The sequence below is a fragment of the Fonsecaea monophora genome, assembly GCF_001642475.1.
Source record: "Fonsecaea monophora strain CBS 269.37 chromosome Unknown Scaff123, whole genome shotgun sequence".
In the NCBI taxonomy this organism is placed as follows: Eukaryota; Fungi; Ascomycota; class Eurotiomycetes; order Chaetothyriales; family Herpotrichiellaceae; genus Fonsecaea; species Fonsecaea monophora.
In genome coordinates this window covers 43,380-62,884 of record NW_019174054.1, presented here as the reverse complement: position 1 = coordinate 62,884, position 19,505 = coordinate 43,380, and the positions used below count along the sequence as shown (strand labels likewise).

At 52.2% G+C, this 19,505-nt stretch overlaps 6 protein-coding genes across 6 annotated transcripts; 4 read left to right on the top strand and 2 right to left on the bottom strand.

Annotated features, from left to right (window-relative positions):
• Positions 1–426: 426 nt before the first annotated feature.
• AYO21_10555 (hypothetical protein) lies at positions 427–1,710 on the bottom strand (the record flags this gene model as incomplete). Its single annotated transcript, XM_022660470.1, has 2 exons — positions 427–1,255; positions 1,322–1,710. The coding sequence occupies 2 exons, from the start codon at positions 1,708–1,710 to the stop codon at positions 427–429; spliced, it is 1,218 nt and encodes a 405-aa protein (XP_022507236.1).
• Positions 1,711–2,400: 690 nt separating this feature from the next.
• On the bottom strand, positions 2,401–5,898 carry AYO21_10554 (hypothetical protein; the record flags this gene model as incomplete). Its single annotated transcript, XM_022660469.1, has 1 exon — positions 2,401–5,898. One exon carries the CDS (start codon positions 5,896–5,898, stop codon positions 2,401–2,403), a length of 3,498 nt encoding a protein of 1,165 aa, XP_022507235.1.
• Positions 5,899–7,982: 2,084 nt separating this feature from the next.
• AYO21_10553 (hypothetical protein) lies at positions 7,983–9,872 on the top strand (the record flags this gene model as incomplete). Its single annotated transcript, XM_022660468.1, has 3 exons — positions 7,983–8,115; positions 8,175–9,180; positions 9,236–9,872. 3 exons carry the CDS (start codon positions 7,983–7,985, stop codon positions 9,870–9,872), a joined length of 1,776 nt encoding a protein of 591 aa, XP_022507234.1.
• A 665-nt stretch (positions 9,873–10,537) lies between these two features.
• AYO21_10552 (protein disulfide-isomerase domain) lies at positions 10,538–12,324 on the top strand (the record flags this gene model as incomplete). Its single annotated transcript, XM_022660467.1, has 4 exons — positions 10,538–10,887; positions 10,946–11,324; positions 11,376–11,812; positions 11,859–12,324. The coding sequence occupies 4 exons, from the start codon at positions 10,538–10,540 to the stop codon at positions 12,322–12,324; spliced, it is 1,632 nt and encodes a 543-aa protein (XP_022507233.1).
• Positions 12,325–13,250: 926 nt separating this feature from the next.
• AYO21_10551 (hypothetical protein) lies at positions 13,251–16,350 on the top strand (the record flags this gene model as incomplete). The annotated part of the gene is made up of 5 exons (XM_022660466.1): positions 13,251–13,310; positions 13,554–13,943; positions 14,002–14,145; positions 14,217–14,746; positions 15,279–16,350. The coding sequence occupies 5 exons, from the start codon at positions 13,251–13,253 to the stop codon at positions 16,348–16,350; spliced, it is 2,196 nt and encodes a 731-aa protein (XP_022507232.1).
• Positions 16,351–16,728: 378 nt separating this feature from the next.
• Positions 16,729–19,401, top strand: AYO21_10550 (hypothetical protein; the record flags this gene model as incomplete). The annotated part of the gene is made up of 2 exons (XM_022660465.1): positions 16,729–17,923; positions 18,008–19,401. The coding sequence occupies 2 exons, from the start codon at positions 16,729–16,731 to the stop codon at positions 19,399–19,401; spliced, it is 2,589 nt and encodes an 862-aa protein (XP_022507231.1).
• Between the last annotated feature and the right edge of the window lie 104 nt (positions 19,402–19,505).

Sequence of the window (19,505 nt, the reverse complement as noted above, 5' to 3'; positions counted from 1 at the left end):
CGTTATATCGGGCCTATTCATCTATTCTGAGCCACTGGCACCGCAGATCCAGGCCTGCGCTGTAGGACGGTCGGATTGCGGAGTATTGAGAGCTCAGGTTGGCGGCAGGTCAGGCCAAAAAGTAATAGTAGTAGTAGCAGTCTTTGTAGTAAGCAAGCCTCGTGACGAGGTTGTTATCATTCCAAAACCATAAACGCCCAGAACACCATGCTCGCTCGACCATTTACTTTTTCTCTTTCTTTTCTGGGTGTAAATCCCCTATTGTACAAAATCTCTCTCATACCTCTCTTTTCCGACTGTGTTATGTAGCCCCTTCCTCCCTCCCTCTGCAGCAGCAGCGCTCACAGGTCATGTGGAGGAGGAAAAAAAAGGAAGCAAGACTGGCGAACCAAAAATGCACACAAAAGGCCTCTAATTGAGAGTCTCTCAGGTGCTCAGCTTATCAGTCTCGCCTGCCTTGTCCTCTGGCTCTGGCTTTGCCTCTTTTGCCTCTGCTTCTTCCTTTGCGGCAATCTCCTCCAGCGCAGCAATAGCATCCTCGTCGTCCTCCCCCTCAAACTCATCCTGCTGCACGACTTTCTTTCCCTTGTCCTTCTCGGGCAAATCAGTCGCAGGCCCGGCATTTTGCGGTTCTTCCTTCTGTGTCTCGGTCACTTTTATCGGTTCCTGCACAGCTGGCGCCTTAATGGGGTGCTGTTCTGGGGGTGGCACGTTCAGGTCCCAATTGATGGTGCCTTCCTTGCCGTAGCGTGTCTCGAGCCAGTCGTTGGTCTTTCTGAAATGCCCACAGTCGAAGAACCCCCTGCTCGCGCTGAGCGGCGAGGGATGTACACTCTTCAGCACCAGGTGCCGAGCACCGGTGATGCGGTCGCAGCGCTTCTGCGCCGGCATGCCCCACGCCAGGAACACCACGCCGCGGGTCCGCAGCTTGACGACGGTGTCAATGACCTTTTGCGTGAATTTCTCCCAGCCGCGGCCTGCGTGCGAGTTGGCCTGGCCGGCGCGCACCGTCAGGCAGGTATTCAGGAGGAGCACGCCTTGGTCCGCCCAGGGGGTAAGGAGGCCGCCGTTCTTGGGTGGAGGGCTGAAGCTGGGGTATTCTTTTTTGATCGCAATGTAGATGTTCTTCAGGGAAGGGGGTGCGGGCGTGGGTGGTCGCACAGAGAAACACAGTCCGTGAGCTTGGTTGTGGCCGTGGTAGGGATCTTGGCCGAGAATCACGACGCGGACTTTATGGAGGGGACAGTGTCGAGACCTAAGCGCGAGCATCGTCTCAGTTAGCTAGCTAGCTGGGACTTTGGGCAAGACGGTGACATATTACCAGCTATAGACATCCTCGAGCGGAGGATAGATCTTCTGCTTCGAATCGATCTCCTTCTGCAAGAACCGCTTCAGGTCCAGGAACCCTGGCGTCACAATCTCCTCTTTCAAGACAGCCAGCCAGCTGGGATCCAGCGTGTCGATCTCCAATTTGAGGAGCTTCCTCTGCTCGTCCGTGAGGCCTGCCACCCATTTGTCCTTGTCGAACTTTGGCGGTGGCGGATCGCTCGACGCAGCTGCGGAGGCGATGCCATTCTCGTGCGACGCCCCTCCGCTCTTCGGAGTAACCTTGGGCGGACCGAAGAAGGATGTCAGACTGCCGTTCTTCTTGGGCTTTTTCGCGTCATCGGGTGATGAGGTTGGTGGGTCTTTTCGTTTGTAGAACGACATCGCAGCGGAGGAGTTGAAATACCGTCTCGGGACGGGTCTGGGAGACGAGCTAGAAATCAATGAAGCGACACGACAAGACACGCGAGAACGAAGCATACACAGATTTGGTCAATGCGGATACAATTGCCCAGGATCGACGGGTTGGAAGTTGAATCTTCGAATACTGTACCTCGTACTTTGGTGAATAGGCAGCAACGCGCATTAAGCGAGCGAGAGTCGCGCCGCGCCGCGCCGTCAATTGACGCGTAAATTACAAGGTTCTTCAGCCTTGCTACCCCACGACGAGGCTGGCACGCTGGCTACTGAGGCCACTGGACAAGTGTGGATAAGACATACGATTTGCTGTATCTGGGGACTAGAGAGTGGTATCGGCACTGTCATTAAAATGGTCCCCTATGATGCAAAGAATTTCTATCCATCGTTCAAGATACAGATCGCTGGCAATTTACTCGTGATACCAGCTGAGAAGACTCCGTCCATAGGTATTGACTATCATCAAGCGGCGCCAGCCACCGTTTGGCCTTGTTGCATAACAAAAAAGTTAGGTATCCCCCCATTTTGGTATATCGTCACCACCCCCGGTCGAGCCCCTCTCAGACCATTATGAACAATGTCAAGCAAAATAAAAAATTGGGAATCGTCAAAGAAAAGTTGATACACGAGTCACAAGTCGGCTGCAGCCGTCCAAGGCTAGTCCAGCATAATGACCTCTTGTTTCTGTGCGGCGTTGGCGGTTGCTTTGTGGTTTGGTGGCATCGGCCTTCCTCCAGGAATAGTGCCTGGTGGTCTTGGGACTTTGACATTAGCCCCATTGGGAATCGCACTGCCTGGTGCTTGCATCTTGCCTGCGGGGCCTTTCATTGCAGCAGACGGGCGACTATTGGTACCATTCGGCATATTGGCATTGTTTGCATTTGGGTGTCCTGGCCCAGCTTTGGTCTTGGTGAATGGCTGGGTATTGGACACGTTGCTTTCGGACGCTTTTGCCATCTTAGCCCATTCCCACAAGTGGTCATGCATAGCCTGCAGCAAAGGCTCTGGCTGATCTGCCATACAGGCGGCAGCCTTGTCCAATGCAAGCCACTTTGACTGCCCGTCTGAACGCGTAAATATTTCCTGCTTGAGTTTCGCCCCCAGCTCTGGTGTCGAATATGATGGCCTAGAGTAGGATTGAAACTCTTCAAGCGCGGCGCGTACCAGCCACATTGGTTTCCTTGACACGTTAATATGGTGCAAAATCTCCAGACGCGCTAGCATATGTGGCTGGGAATCGGCTTTGACATCTTTTGGCGCTTGTCCTGCGGGTGCGAAGTATTGTATCGCAAAGGCAGTCGCGCTCCTCACAAGAATATGCACTCGCAGGTGATCTTCTTGCTCGGACGGGCCCTTTTGCTGTTGTGCGTCGAGGTTCAGTCCATGTTTCTGCTGAAGTTTTTGAAGATAGGTTAACAGCGGAAGTGTCAGAGTCAACGAGGTGAGGAAGTCGCGTATCCTGGTGGCAAATGGCCCACGGCTTGCGGCAATCAATTTCGTGTACTGTGCTGCCAGGAACTGATGTGGATTCTGCTCGGGCGGGAAGAATTCGAGTTGAGGTTCTTGATTGCCGCTTGGAAATCCGATCCTGAGTTCTAGTTCGGCAGATGCTTCTTTGTGATAAGCTATGGTGAAACTGGAATTTGATATCGTTTTCAGTCTCAGTCCTGGGAGTCGATGGATCTGCTCGACTGTCGAGACCACCTTTTCAACGTCCATTGCTTTGTCGACAATCTCTGGAATTGCAGCTTCCGCTATACTGGTAGTGACCCGAAGTACAACAGTCTTGTCGTCGGGATTGAGAGAGACGCCTGCATCGAGTACAGATTTCTCCAGGCGTCTAAGCACCGAAGAACTGGCTTGATGGCGATACTGGGCGACAGCCCTGACTTTATTCGTGGATCGGTCAACTCCACCGAAACAGACTTTGATGCCTTTTTGTGAAGCGGGAGAATTGGTTGGGTTTTTGGCCACTTGCAACAGGGTGTTGCTGGAAGGAGCGAGAGGTATGGATTGCTTTGAAAAACCCGGCCTAGCCATATCCAAGTCAAATGATATCTGCGGCAATTCATAATGCCGTCCAAAGGTTGGCAAAGGTCGTAGATCAAACTTCTCCTTTCTTTCCCTGAAGAAGTCGGCATTGCGCTCCAGGAAGATCAGCCCCATCAGGTACTCTGCAAGTCGATCGAAATAAGCAGAAGACAGTTCTTCTTTAACCTCTAGCCGCTGCTTGCGAAGAACTCTATAACGAGTCTGGGGATTGGTGGTGCCAGGGGAAGCTTGCTGCAACAACCACCAATGGTCGCCATCCGAAGCGTGTGTGATTGCGAGGGTATAGTCCAGTGTCCACAGACTCTGTCGGAGCATGTTCATCCTCGACACTGGACCTCCAAACAATGCTCTCGCCTCTGTTTGACTGAGCTTGAAAGAACGCAGCACCTCCCAACAGGTGCCCAAAATACCGACAAGGACATTGGTTTCCATGATGCTGCACCTGTAGTTGAGGAGCTTGGACACGACGTCATCGGTGACGCCTTGGACCCGGTTCACCTCATACTGAAGTCGTTCCGTTCTCTCTGTGACGGGGCTGAGAACAAGTAGTCCTGTCACAGGATCGATTTTCAGCTGCAAATCCGAGGAGTGCGAGAGTTCCAACGTTAGGAGACAATTTTCCGGTTGCTCAAATGAGAGCGATTGCTCCAAGAAGAGCTCGCTGTTGGCAAACAGAGGTGTGAGAATGAGTTTATCGTAAATATTGTCCAGAATCTGTGTTGTATGTTGTGCGATCACCTGTCGGAGAACGTCTTCGAAACAAAGCAGCGCATTATTCAGGTGTAGTTGCAGGGCGTCTATTCTTTTGCCTTGTCGCATCCATTTGATCTCGAGAAAAGGGCTAGATTCCACCTTGGTCATTTTCTGCTTCTCCCGACCGCTAGCGATGCCGATCTCAATCCAGCTTTTCCCTAGTTGTCTCTCAGGCCAATACTGCACGATGAGGTTTCGGCGAATCAACTCGACGCGTAGGTTGCCTGCCCACTGGTTTCGAGCTAAGTCGAGTGCTTGTTTGTGGAGTTCGGCTAATTTGTAAGACAAAGCCAGCTCATGTAGAAAGTCGTAACAGCCTTTCAGCCCGTCGCGATCGATGTTGGCATTGGCGTATAATTCTATCTCCGAATGTAAACTGTCGGAGATATGAGGGTGTGGTTGGAACGAGAACCGAAAATCAACCATGCGGAATGGAGAGTCTTCTCTTTCGCCTAGTATGGAGACATCCAGTTCGAACTCATTGGGCACAGTGAAAGTAGCACGTCCATCATGAATCCGAAAACGTCGCAATTGAGGGGGTAAGTCGTCCGAAAGTGCTAGCTTGACGCTCAACGCTCGGTCGAGCGAGCGGAGGACTCGCAGTATCTGTCTGCTAGAAAGGTCTTTTTGCGGTATATAGTTCAATCGGGGGAGATTGAGCACCCTACCTCTTGACAGGACTTCGGCTGCTGTTTTGAGGTCGGGATTTGGTATCTGAAACCCTGAAGATTCCTGCTTGAGAAGGGCCATCGATCCAATAGCATTCCAGTATCCTTCTCGGCGTTTCATGAGCCAGTAATTGATTGAAATGGTCTTGCTCACTTCCTCCACATTCTTGCTCCATTGCAGCAATACTAGAAGCTTTATAAAATCCGCCTTTTGATCATTGGAGAACTTGAGTATTCGGTCCTTCTTGTCGAGGTTTGCCTTTGACTGATTGTTAGGCAAGCCGTTAGGTAGAAGTTTTGTTTGTTCTGGTGGCAGATCCGGGACAGGCATTGAAGCCAACTGCGTCACCAAATCGGAGAGGCAGTTCCAGCATGATTGTGAAGCCCGATTTATCAGGGCGGCCATCGGCAGGTAACTGTCTTGAGAGATAAGCTGTAGGATCTCAGACGGCGCTTCTTCGGATTGGAGGGAAGCATTGTTGCCTCTGTTGTCGAAAGCGCGCTGACTTGGTTCGACATCTCCATTTTCGCAGGCACGAGTATTGTCAACGGAGGGCTGCAGCGGATTCTGAGACAATGATGCTTGTTTTAACTGTCCAACTTCGGGCATGGAATCCGCGACAGATGGTCCAGAGTCATTTGCGATTCGGTCCCCGTTGGCCGTGGGCCTTTCCCCGTTCATATTGAAGCGGAATCAACCATCAAGCAATGCATGGCCGGCACACCTGTATGTGCGCCCCAGACGCCGAATCGAAACCCGAAATTGTAAGTCACTGTAATTGTCCCCACGCCCCGAAATTCAAGCGCCCAAGTGTGGTCGGCTCGATCGCAATCAAAGAAGTCTGGTTCGTGGGGACCGTAGTACACTAGTCTTGGTCGACAGCGCTCTCAGCGCTAAATTGATGAGGGTGATCGAAAGTCAGGAATGAAAGGAAGGATGAGGAGAGGAGTGACGAATTCGAGGCTGCAGATTGTCCGTTTGCAGAAGAGGAATTTTGTCGACGATTGGAGCGGCGCACGAGGTCAGCTTGCGATGCCGTATCGAGCGCGCAACCCGATAATCTTGGTAGGGGTTTAGGTGACTTATTGACCGCGTCAGAACGGGGAGCAACTGATTTGTGATTGAGTTGTAAAGGGATGATTGAGGATGGAATGATGTCTGAATGAATGATGAGACCCGCGCGGAAGTCGGCTGTCAAAGGATCAGGCACAACACTGGTTCCTTGTACGGAGCACTCGGTCAAGGGCTGGCCTGCGCCAAGTTGCACGAAAGCCGGCGCCAAACAGTAGAGCGCGTGACGCAGATTGCGATTGGACCGCGCCTAAGGCGTCAAGGCTGGGTGACAGGGCAGCAGGACGTATAATCGAAAGTGGCTTAGCGCATTCCATGGCATTTCACAAAGGAGAGGGAACAGCCTCAGTGGCCCCGATACTTAAGATAGATACTCTAGCAGGGAAGGTTTGCACGGAGTATCTACACTAACATGGCTACTCCAGTTAATTCGCACTGGGATGAGCCACTGGTTATACGCCACACTACTTGGTACATGCTACATTACACAATCCGCGAAATCACTGTGGCTTCAAAAAAGAAAAGCGAACGGAGAAAGATTCCTCTGCTGCAGCCATGTTTGATGCCTACGTGTACACCATACCATGAGATAACCTTACTCGGAGATCAGGGGATTAGATATGTGACAAGAATGTGACAACGCTGCGGCCAGATGTGTCCAGTGCACCACCCTCCCAAGGCCGTGTTGTGGAAGAAGTCTATGAGACACTTTTGATTGGCTCTGTGGCTCGATTCTGTGGACGTGGGTGATGGTAGGCTCGCTGTCCACCTGTACGCCATCCTATGCGCGCCATCCCTTGGCTGGAAGCAAGCCATTGGAGAAGGTGGTGCTCCCGCAGGTCCCTGGTAGGCTGAACACCCCAGAGCGATGCCAGAATAATGCAAGATCACCACCTTCTAGCCCCCCTAGTAGTAGTCAACAGACTCTCAGTGGTCATGAGATAAGTCTCCATGGTGGCAGTCTTTTGATATGCTTTCGGAGGAGTTTGAGGTGCTAGTTGCGCGAAACCAGAGATATGGACAGATATCGACTGGCCCAAACAGAGCCCAGAGGCCCATCCTGATCAAATAAGAGACTCGCGCATCCCACTGGCGGTGGATCGTCTCTTTGAAGCATCGATCAACGCTGCTCCTGCGTTCTAACACCGCATCTTCACGCTCTGGTCTAAGCTGACCCGCAGGTTTCTCGTGTGCAGACGCCAAAGATAAAGACTCCACGGCCCTCCGCAACGACTGATGGTTCTCTTCTTCCGTTCTGATCTGTAAGATGGCGGAAGCATTTGGGAGTTCAGGAGGATCCGATAGTGTAGAGGTGGACAAATAGTCAGATGGTGGAGCTTTAGGGGAGAGTCCCTTAAAGGAAAACATGGTGAGTTCCCTTGCGCCAATCACCAAACCTAGAAGGCCCTCGGCAGGCCTACAAACCACCCTGAACTGTCATCATCATTTCGACCAAGAAATGTCAGGACCTTGTCTCGCAATCCTCTATTCTCACGTTCCTTAACCTATAGCATTAACTTGTCTCATCGTTACAACAGGTTCCTCGCCATGATCCTCTCTCTGCTGCCTCCCGCCAGCGACCGCCTCTGTCCCGCCAGTCGTCCCATCAGTCACAAATCAGCTTGATTTCCCCGACACCTTCCGTAGAAGCGGATGACGAGCGAGAGTCCTCGTGGGGATACTCAGATTCCGACATGGGCGACTTCGCAGAACCAGAAGGGGAGATTAGGTATTTGGACGAAGATACGAGGCCGACAAGCGAGAAAGAGTTATGGGGTTGGTACTCGTATGGTTGGGCCGCAGAGGTCTTTGCCATCTGTGCCATGGGTGAGCATGACACCTTGGAAACATTTGTGTTGCCCTTTGGGATTGACCTTAGTCTACAGGGTCGTTTTTACCCATTACCCTCGAGCAACTAGCCAGAGAGCGGGGAGTACTGTTAAAAGATAAGACAACACCCTGCAGCGCAGGCTGGAAAACGGACCATGGCACATCGCCGAACGAAACCGTCTTCGATTCTCCCAAACACCCGCACAATGAGCTTCCTGCATGTGTCGTCTACATCCTGGGCGCCGAGATCAACACTGCCAGTTTTGCCATGTACACCTTCTCAATCAGCGTGCTGATCCAAGCTCTCCTGATCATCTCTATGTCTGCAGCAGCCGATCACGGCAGGTTTCGGAAGACATTCCTTCTCGCCTTCGCCTTTACTGGAGCGACAGCTACTGCCCTCTTCATCACCGTCATACCAAAGGTCTATTTGCTGGGAGCGCTCTTCGCCATCATTGCCAACACATGCTTTGGGGCGTCTTTTGTGTTGCTGAATTCTTTCTTGCCCTTGCTGGTACGACACCACCCGTCTATCGAGCGTGAAAATGAAGAGAACCAGGCAACGGGCGATAATGACGAATATATGGAACACGAAGACCACGCTCTGACGAGCTCGACCTCAGGCCTCCTACCTCGAGACCGCGCCGACGATGCCTCCCCCTCCGAAGAATCGCCTGCCGCGATCTCGCCTGCCCTCAGGCTATCCACCAAGATATCGTCAAATGGCATTGGCATTGGATATATTGCTGGCTTATTTGTGCAAATTATTGGTATCGGCATAGTGGCCGCAACAAAATCCACACTCCTATCCTTGAGACTGGTTCTCCTGCTGGTGGGACTATGGTGGTTTGTATTCAGCATTCCAGCAGCGCTTTGGTTGCGACCACGACCAGGGCCGCCTCTACCAAGTGAGTTGACAGGCCGCTACGCGTGGGTGTCATACGTGACATATGCTTGGAAAGCTCTATTCACAACAATTGGACACGCCAGAAAACTGAAGGATATCGTGATTTTTCTCTGCGCCTGGTTTTTGCTCAGCGACAGCATTGCCACGGTGAGCGGGTAAGTTTTTGAACCCTTACCAGGTCACGAAGAATACACTGCTAAGAGAATGCAGGACAGCAGTGCTCTTCGCCAAAACGAGTCTTGGAATGAACACCCCAGCCCTTGGCTTGATCAACGTTATTGCAACGATTGCGGGCGTCATTGGCGCATTTTACTGGAGCTTTATCTCTCGGATTTTCAACCTTCGCGCATCTAGGACGATTGTCGCGTGCATCTGCTTGTTTGAGATCATTCCGTTGTATGGGCTCTTGGGGTTTATTCCTGCCATCAAACGATACGGCGTCTTTGGCCTGCAGCAGCCATGGGAGATGTATCCATTGGGGGCAATTTACGGGTTCGTTCTTGGTGGGTTATCGTCATATTGCCGAGCGTTCTTTGGCGAATTGATCCCGCCTGGGTTTGAGGCCGCATTCTACGCCCTGTACGCAATCACAGACAAAGGGTCCAGCATCTTTGGTCCAGCCATTGTTGGCGCCATTACGGATCGATACGGCGAAATACGACCTGCATTTGTCTTTTTGGCAGTACTGATCTTCCTCCCGCTGCCTTTGATGTTGTTGGTCGATGTTGATCGAGGAAAGGCTGAAGCGTATCAAATGGCATTGGAGCTCGAAGGACACCGCAAAGCAAGAGATGACACTAGATATACGACGATACCCACGATAGTGCTCTCGGAGGAGGAAGATTGAGGTTAGCTCTTGCAAGAGCGTGGCTCGAGGTGATAGCGAAGTGTGGCTTAGATACCCGGAACCCTGGAGGAATTCCAGATGATCATCGTTGCTTAGAAATACCAGGCAACATACGCCTTGCTAATGTGGCTGTCTTTTTGCTTTCTGTGCTGCATAGAAAGTCCGTCCAATCAGACTCCCCCCACATCTGAGATCGGCATCGGCTTTCCAAACGCAATTGCAGGGCCGTTGGTGATTTTTTTTTTAAGGTGAAATGCTTTGTGGGCACTGATACCAAGTATCCCTCACGGAAAGCCTATTGATGCTGTGTAAAGTGGGAAAAGGTGGCTTGGGTGGAAATGGACCCCTGATTATCAACTCCGCGTTTCAGGGTCAACGAGTCGGCGGAAAGGGGGCGGCAGCTGAAAGGCGAAAGCCGTGTGGAGTTGTTGGTGAAGCCCCCCAAAAAAGTAGTTGACACCTCTCCTCAATGAAGGGAGAGCGGCGGTACTATTCACTCTATCAGAAACTGTGCCTTGAGAATAAAGGGTTCAGTGTCCCCTTGACTTCTCAGAAACCTTGAATCTGAACCATCTGTCCGATCTTTCCATTCCTTTGTGTCCCCCCAAACCGTCCACGATCACTCTATTCCCCACTGCACATCCGGCTCTAATAGTTCTCCCATCATGCGATCAATCGCATCTCTGGCTGCGATCAGCCTTGCCTTTGCTGGCCTTTCCTCAGCAAGCGACGTCCATGATCTGAAGACAGACAACTTCAAAGATTTCATCTCCGAACATGACTTGGTCCTGGCCGAGTTCTTTGCTCCATGGTGCGGCCACTGCAAAGCTCTGGCACCCGAGTATGAAGAGGCCGCAGCCACACTGAAAGAGAAGAACATCCCTCTTGTGAAAGTCGACTGCACGGCTGAGGGTGATCTGTGTAAGGACTATGGCGTCGAGGGCTATCCTACCGTCAAGGTCTTCCGGGGCTTGGACAACATCAAGCCTTATCCTGGTGCCAGGAAGGCGCCTGCGTAAGTCACAACTCATTCATCAATCCTGAAGAGATGTACGCGACTAACGGGTGAACAGTATTGTCTCATATATGACCAAGCAGCAGCTACCTGCCATCTCCACCCTCAGTCCCGATACCCTCGAGGAGTTCAAGACTACAGACAAAGTCGTCATCGTCGCGTACATTGCAGCCGACGACAAAGCATCGAACCAGACATTTACTTCTCTCGCCGAGTCGCTAAGGGATGAATACATTTTCGGAGCCTCGAATGATGCCGCACTTGCCAAGGCAGAAGGCATCAAGCAACCAGCCATCGTGCTCTACAAGGATTTCGATGAGGGCAAAAACACATTCACCGAGTCGTTTGATGAGGAGGCCATCTCGAAATTCATCAAGAGCGCCTCGACTCCGTTGGTCGGTGAAGTTGGCCCGGAAACCTATGCTGGCTACATGGGTGTATGTATTTCTTTGACCGTCACCATACCGTTGTACTAATGCGTTTGACAGGCCGGTATCCCTCTCGCCTACATCTTCGCTGAAACCCCGGAAGAACGATCGTCTCTGGCTGAAGCACTTAGGCCAGTCGCCGAGAAATACAAAGGTGTCATCAATTTCGCAACCATCGATGCTAAAGCATTCGGTGCTCATGCTGGCAACTTGAACCTGCCAACTGACAAATTCCCTTCCTTCGCCATCCAAGAGACAGTGAAGAATGAGAAATACCCATTCGTCGGTAACGACCTGAGCGAGAAACAGATTGGTGCTTTCGTCAAGGACTTTGTCAATGGCAAACTCGAACCCAGCATCAAATCCGAGCCCATTCCAGAGAAACAAGAAGGCCCTGTAACCGTCGTCGTTGCCCATTCGTACAAGGATATCGTCCTCGATGACTCCAAAGACGTGCTGATCGAGTTCTACGCTCCTTGGTGCGGACACTGCAAAGCGTAAGTTTTCATGCACATTCAAAGTACCGTGGCTAACGAGCTCTAGCCTTGCCCCAACTTATGAGAAGCTCGCAGAGCTCTACACCTCCGGCGAACTTTCCTCTAAGGTCACCGTCGCCAAGATCGATGCCACCCTCAACGACGTTCCCGATGAGATTGCTGGCTTCCCCACCATCAAGTTGTACCCTGCTGGTGCCAAGGACTCTCCTATTGACTACTCAGGTTCCCGCACGATGGAAGACCTTGCGGCTTTTATCCGGGACAACGGCAAACATGGCGTTGATGGTATCGCCCTGTCGAAGAGTGACGAGGATGTCGATATGGAAGACGTTTCATCTACTGTCAGCGACACCTTGGCGAAGGCTGCTCCTGCTGCTACTACCGTGGCTGAAGAAGTCACCTCGGGAGCTGCTGATGCTGTCAAGAGTGTAGTTAGTGAGGCAGCAGAGGCAGCCAAGACGATGCTCGCAGATACTGATGACGGTGGTGTCCAGGAGCATGATGAGCTGTAAACAGTCTCAGCGCTTCCTGCATTCCTGTGCCTTGTATTTCATGGGTTGCCTGCAATAAGGGCGAATGGAGTTTTAAGCTTACGACTATTTATTCCTTTCGGTATGCTACCCCGATGAAGATTCTGCGCTTCGGGTACAGCTGGGTTTCGAAGATTCCCACCCAGCGACTGGTTTACTGGAGCCTTTCGATCGAGCAGAAAACGCGATGGCATCGACCAAGGATGCGAAGGATGAAACCAGTCAACATTGCACGTGGCCGAGACGAGGAACGAACGCAAAGTGGTCTTTTGTGAAAGAGCAAGCGGACAACTGGACTGCTCTCCGAGAATCCTGGTGATGGTGAATTAGATCTTTACTCCGTCCTTGGACGACTGATGAGACCAATTACCCATACGTACCGGATTTGGTCAAGAGTCATGAGCATATGCAGTCAGGTAGAATGAGAATTATGTCAAAACGGAAACATTGCTTGCAATATTCTAGGACGTCGGAGCAACCGAGTGATAAAGTTATTGATGTCGAGTGGACAGTCTCGTAGTAGTTGGTGATGTTCGTGGAATACATCAAACAGTAATTTGGTATGTACGATTGGAGATATAACCACCGTCTTCCCATCCCACAGGGCTCCGTTTGCCGTTCGCAGAACAAGCGGTTTATTTAGACATGAATTTGTTTAAGGGCGGTGGGGGTGACAGAGACGAGGCACTTGAGCAATTAATAAACAAAAGAGCAACACCAACCATTTTTCGTACCGCATAATACCGAGACAAATTCATCCTGCTGCGCTACCTGTCTGCTGGGACAATTGGCCTTTTCCAAGCAGAGGTGGTGAGTTTTTACCGGGCTGGTAGCACCGGTTTGCAGGGAGGACGATAATACCGGAATCTTCGAGGACGCTCTTTAAACAGTTAAAGATCATCCATGCCATGGTATTTTGTCGTGCTCCTAGTAAAGGCTGCGAGCTGTGCCGGAAACGCAAGGTCAAGGTAAGTTATTATGACCTATTTACAATGTTTGACTTATGCAGACCGGCTTAATTTGGCCAGTGCGACGAAGGGAGACCAGGATGCCTCAAGTGCGCGAGATTGAAACAAAAATGTCCTGGTTACCGCAACCTCGATCAGGTCAGGATCAGAGATGAATCCGACAGGGTTGCTCGAAGATGCCGTCAAGAGGAAAATTCGAGCATGGTCTGGACCTCACCACAGACTGCTATTGTGTATTTACAGAACAATACGCCGGCTTCCAGGAAGGAATACCTCGCCGCATCTCGCCAGCAATCTGTGACCATTGCACGTTCACCATCGCCATCTAGTCATGATCTGGGAGCGAACTTCTTCTTCGTGAAGTACTCTCCCAAAGATTGTACTTTCAATAATCACCATGCTTGGTTGACCAAGTCCTACTTTGACCAAGGACCGAACAACGTGTTGAGGAAGGTCATTGAGGCAGTAGGCATGGCGGGACTGTCAAACGTCTTCGACGCTTCACAAATCAAATCTCAGGCTCGAGCGCAGTATTCTGCAGCTCTGTCGTCCATGCAGAAAGCGTTACACGACCCAATCCAAGCCGTTTTGGACACGACGTTCATGGCTCTCATGTTGCTCGCGTTCTTCGAGGTAAGCTAGACTGCTATCTCGGTCCAACTGTCAGGAGGTCTCACTCACTTGCCTACAGACCATCAACTGCGAAGCCTTGGATAGGTGCCCCGAATGGGTTGCTCACATCAGAGCTGGCGCAGCTGTCCTAGAGCTCCGAGGCCAGGACCAATTCAGCAGTGAGCGTGGCGGGATGCTCTATGTCCAGTTTCGCTCGTACCTCGTGAGTGACTCTCTCAGGCTCCCCTCCCCTCCTCCCGCCAAGCGTGATCTATTGTCTGATTCCGTCCATAGCTTCTGGCCTGCATGCAGGAGAATGTTGCCGTCCCCAACGCTCTAGTCAAAGCAACCTTCAATTTTCAAACAGGCAACCTGAGACAAAATTGGCAGCGTGCAAACATCGCCAGCCCAGGATCTATCACAGAAATTTGTTTTCGACTGGCCAACCTCCGTGCAGCCATGAAAGACCAAGGGGCGATAGACCCCCAAGCAATTCGTGCAACTGCACTAGAGATCGATGCAGATCTCGAGACTTGGAGAGCAGGCTTGCCCCCAAGTTGGAAATATACTACAGTCTCTATGTCTGACGCTGCTAATGACACCTACTTTGCTGGTAAGATGCATGTCTACCCGAATCTCTGGATCGCAGAGGCATGGAACTCATGGCGCGCTGCTCGAATCCTCGTCAACCAACTCATCTTGCAGAACGAGGCTTGTGTGCCCAATCCTGATAATGCGCTGACGGACCTGGCTCTTTCCACCATTCGCCAGCTATGCATCGACATTTGCATCTCAACGCATAGTTTCAGAAATTCTCCACGCAAGTATCCCCTTGGCTCACTTAATACAATTCCTCTGGCTAACTCCTTCTTTCAGGCATCATCCCGTTCATGCACTCGCTTTTTCTCATAGCCCTCGAAGAAAGGAACGATCTATCCGTATTTTCTTTCGCAGTGGAGCAACTTAGTCACATCAGTTCTACTATGGGTGTGCGGCAGGCGAGCTGTATGGCCGATGCCGCTTTGGCAAAACGTCTCAGTTCATGTGGACACGGACATCCAATAGCTCTGTGGGCCGGTATCGGTGTGAAAGTACCGAGTACTTGTACATGATACTTTCATCCGTCACGCCCGGTGTCTCGACTTACCGGATGTGCTGATTGGGGTCTCGCAATGGTCCCCTGTATCAGGCTTAGTGGAATGTCCAATAGCCTTGAAACTACACTGTGATTTGCTGGCCTCCCACCTCCACAGCCTTGCTCCAAAGTTGGCAGATAAATAACTCTGCATTCCCACCGACTCATATCTACCTCCGCTATGCTCGTTTCTGCTGGGGTTCAATACTGTGTGACTGCAGAGGCAGGATAAATCAGTTTCTCATTCTGCGTGTCAGTTCTGAGCGGGGCTACTCTCTCGAAACTTCAGCCCGAAAACAAGCAATCCGCACGACGGTATTTTTGCTGCCCGCAAGCACCATGGCCGCGCCACAATCAGCATCTGTCCCCTTTCCAAAGGAAAAGACGTTCAGCTCCTATAACAAGGACCAGGGCAAAGCCTATGCCCAAGTTCGCCGCGATTACCATCCAAAGGTGTATCAAGCCGTCGTCGACTACCACTCCTCAACTGGGGGTGGTTTTGACACAGTTCTTGATGTCGGTTGCGGCCCTGGCCTTGCGGCTCGAGGGCTTGCACCTCATTTTGCTCACGTCCTGGGTCTGGATCCTTCCGAAGGCATGCTCGCTATCGCTCGCTCGATGGGTATCGTCTCGTCCACTTCTGAGCCTGCACGTTTTGAAATTTCCACGGCGGAGGAACTCGGAGCAAACCTGTCTCCAGCCGTTGCAGACTCTAGCGTCGACCTCATCACTGCCTCCAATGCCGCTCACTGGTTCGACATGTCGGGCTTCTGGCCCAGCGCTGCACGCGTCCTCAAGCCAGGAGGTACCGTTGCCATATGGACGAGTGGCAACATTCGTGCTCATCCGTCTATGCCCAATTCTGCTGCCATCCAGGCCGCTTTCGATGACCATCAAGAGCGTAACATGAAGCCCTACCTTGAGCCAGGCTCGCTCCTGGTGCGAGACCGTTATGTTGATCTCCCTCTTCCATGGACTCTGGCTCAACCCGTTGCCGAGTTTGACCAAACGACATTCGTCCGGCAGGAGTGGGATCCAAGTGAAGAATTCTTTGTGGGACTACCTGAAGCAGATATGGACACGTTTGAGAAGATGATGGCGACAGGGAGTGCAGAGACGCGCTGGCGCCAGGCACACCCAGACGACGTTGGCACGGAGAGGGACGTGCTGAAAATCCTTCGCCAGAAGATTGAGCAGCTGTTGCACGAAGCAGGCGTGGAGAAAGGAAATGAGAAGATCAAGGCGGCCGTGTATGGTGTGCTATTGTTAGTCAAGAAGAAGACGGCGGTATAGGGACTTGTTCTGCAGGAGTCGACGTCACATATGGCTGAGCCTTAGGGGAAGATCATACGCAACATATCCTTTGTCTGTTTCTCTTATGGCAGTGGGAGAACTGAATCCCGCACGTGTAATTGCTGATATGTCAAAAGACACCCCCGTAAACGAAGAAGTAACAATGCACGTGCAAGGCTGAAATGTTGACTGGTCGAAGTCTGGAAACTATTTAAATTGAATGACGTAGTGCGTGCGTCAGGTGACAGCAAAGAAAATAATCCAGTCACGTGTAGCGTGCCGCGGGGCGATATCTGCTTTCAGATCAGCCGCCGGCTCTGCCCCCACCAATTCCCTCACTTCATTAAAATCTAATACCCGAAGAGCCCTTGGGATTCGATGCAAGTTGTTTGGGAGGCGGACACGGCGGCCTTCGCGAGCCGCAAGAGAGCCGCACGGGCATGTCAGAAATGTCGCGCCGCAAAGAAGCGCTGTCATCACACCTTTCAGCGCCCGCCAGAGCAGCAGGCAGATTCTGATGGGCTTGACAGGGTGCTGCCCAACCTGACACACAAAGAACCCATCCGCTTCGTGGGAGACCTGAACCCCGAGTCCATCCTCACCGACTTGTCGTCTAGGAAGCAAGGCAGCCAGAGGATCAGTCGAATCGGCACCTGGGTCGAACAGTCTCGCGACTTACAAGATGGACTCCCTCCAGAGGACCTTGGCCCGCCCCAACCGCACAAGTCGGGCGACAAAACGCCACTCAATGTCGAGAAGTATGGCAGGGTCGAAGGTGGTCGAAGGATCCTGACCGGTCATCAACGAAATTACTTGCAAGCGGTGGGAGCCTTTCGAGTTCTGCCCAAGGCGACTCAGGACGCCCTGGTCACCACTTACATTGCATGCTTTGATGGACTGCTACCCATCCTGAACGGCATTAAACTGCTTCGGGACTATACCGAGGGACGGTGCTCGATATTCCTCATGCAGGCCATATGTCTTGTCACCTGCAAGACTGAGGAGGCCGCTCCATACCTTCGACTTTATGATGACGGACCACTTCTTGATCCCATCCCATTCGCCCGGAGTTTACATACGGGATTGGATGCAGCAATGAAAGCTGACCTGGAACCTGATAGAGTCACCAAGGTCCAGATTCTGACATTGATGCATTTACATAATGATGGACCAGGTGGCATTGAAGAGTCCTCATTACATCTGTCGCAAGCAATTCACGATGCCTGGACTGCGGGTCTTCATGTCCACACACCAGGACGGTCCCCCAAAGACCAATCAAGCATGCTATGGTGGACCATCTGGACTCTCGACAAGATCAATGCCTGTCTTGGTGGGCGGCCAATTGTGATCGCAAATCGCGACATCGACATCGCACGTCCGCCTCTGGAAAACGGCGTTCCCAGAAGCAATGTAATCAATTTGTGGCTGAGATTGGGAGACCTTCTCGACGAGGTCATTGAATTTTACAGGCCAACTGCGGACCCGGAGTGTACAGGGTGGGAAGCTGAGTTCCCAGCCTATCGATCGCTGACTGAGGGTATCGATTTGTCCTTACTTCCAGTCTCGGAACAAAGTGAGTCGGCTCTTCTGATCATGATACTTCTTCTACGTCGGTCCTGACCTACTATCCTTCTGTGTCGCTAACATTCTTCCCAAGGTATCCTCGAGCTCTGCTACCACGTCATCGCGATTCTCTCTTGCCGCGCAGGTGGCCCTTCCACGACCTCTTATGCCCGCCGTATATCAGCAGCTGATCGGATCCAAGAACTCCTCGCTAACGGTCGTCACGCGTCTGTTCAGCCTATTCCTCTGGTGCCCTATGCGGTCGGCCTCGCACTGACAGTTGCATACCGCGGTCTCCGTGACAATGCATTTGAAGACACCGATCGTGCACAGGCCGATCTCGCTACGCGCTGTGAGACATTGGAGGCGCTGAGCATGTACTGGTGGACTGCAGACGCAATGGCCAGACTGGGCCGGAAGGCGCTGAAGTCTCTGAAACAAACAGGAGTGAGGAAAGCTGACGTGACTGGGATCGTCAACGCAATGGAAGCAGAGGTCGCTGCGTGCAAGTTTGGGCCGTTTGAGGGTAAGGCTCATCGTGGAGGACACCATTCTCACAGTTCATCCACGCCAGCTGCGACGCTCAGAGGGTCTGCGACTACAACTCCGGCGATGACGAAATCCCTATCTTCTGGCGGAGGCCCCGGAGGAAACGGATTACATGTCCTCTCTGATGCAGCAGCAACCCATTCAAACGGAACAGCCCCGACCCTAGCGTCGCCATCCTCGGCCAGAAGCGGCGACAATAGCGTCAGCAACAAGAGCCATAGCAAGAGTCTTTGGAATGCTCCTTTTGCCAGGGCTATGCCCAACGTCACACCAGCATCACCTTTGACCACCACATCCCCCAAAACGTCTCTGTCGCAGCAATTCAACCACAGCTATGCCTCGGGATTCAGCCAAATCCCACCCATATCCGCATTCCAGTACCAAAACTACAACAAAAGCACCCGCTTTCAAACATCAGCCCTGAACAACCCGCACCACAATGCCCTTGGTGGATTGTCTTCGACAGGTGCAAACGCGTTTGCGCTCGACGTACCATCCTCGTTTGGCCCGGGCATTTACGATCCGCAGTTTACGAATCTGGACGAGTTGTTCGACGGCTTCTTCGACCTCAGCATGCCCACCATCTTCCGGGACCCGCTCTTCGATGGCGACGCTTTCCTCAATGCCGACCTCGATTTCGGCATGGACCCCAGCATGGCTGCTATCGAAGGCCTGGGCTATGCCACCGACGTGGGCGCCGGCTCTTCCATCGTCGGCGCTGTATCTCCCTTACCCTTATCCGGACTCTCTGGGCCGAGAGGCCCCCCAGCAGCCGCCTCGGCGACAACGCTCACCAGCACCGGGCCTGCACCGTCCAGCGACAACGCATCCTCGAAAACTCCTCCCAAGCCGGCCACGAGTGCAGGCACGGACGCTAGTGCTGGGCTACATAATAGCACTCCACACAGTCCGGCGTATCCGGACATTGGCACACATTGATTTTTTTGTCCGAGATTGTGCATCCCAGTCAGTCGCTTTCAGCTTTGGATTTCTGGCTTCCGTTGATTGAGTACATCAGTAACGGAGTTTGGTGTTAGCCTGGG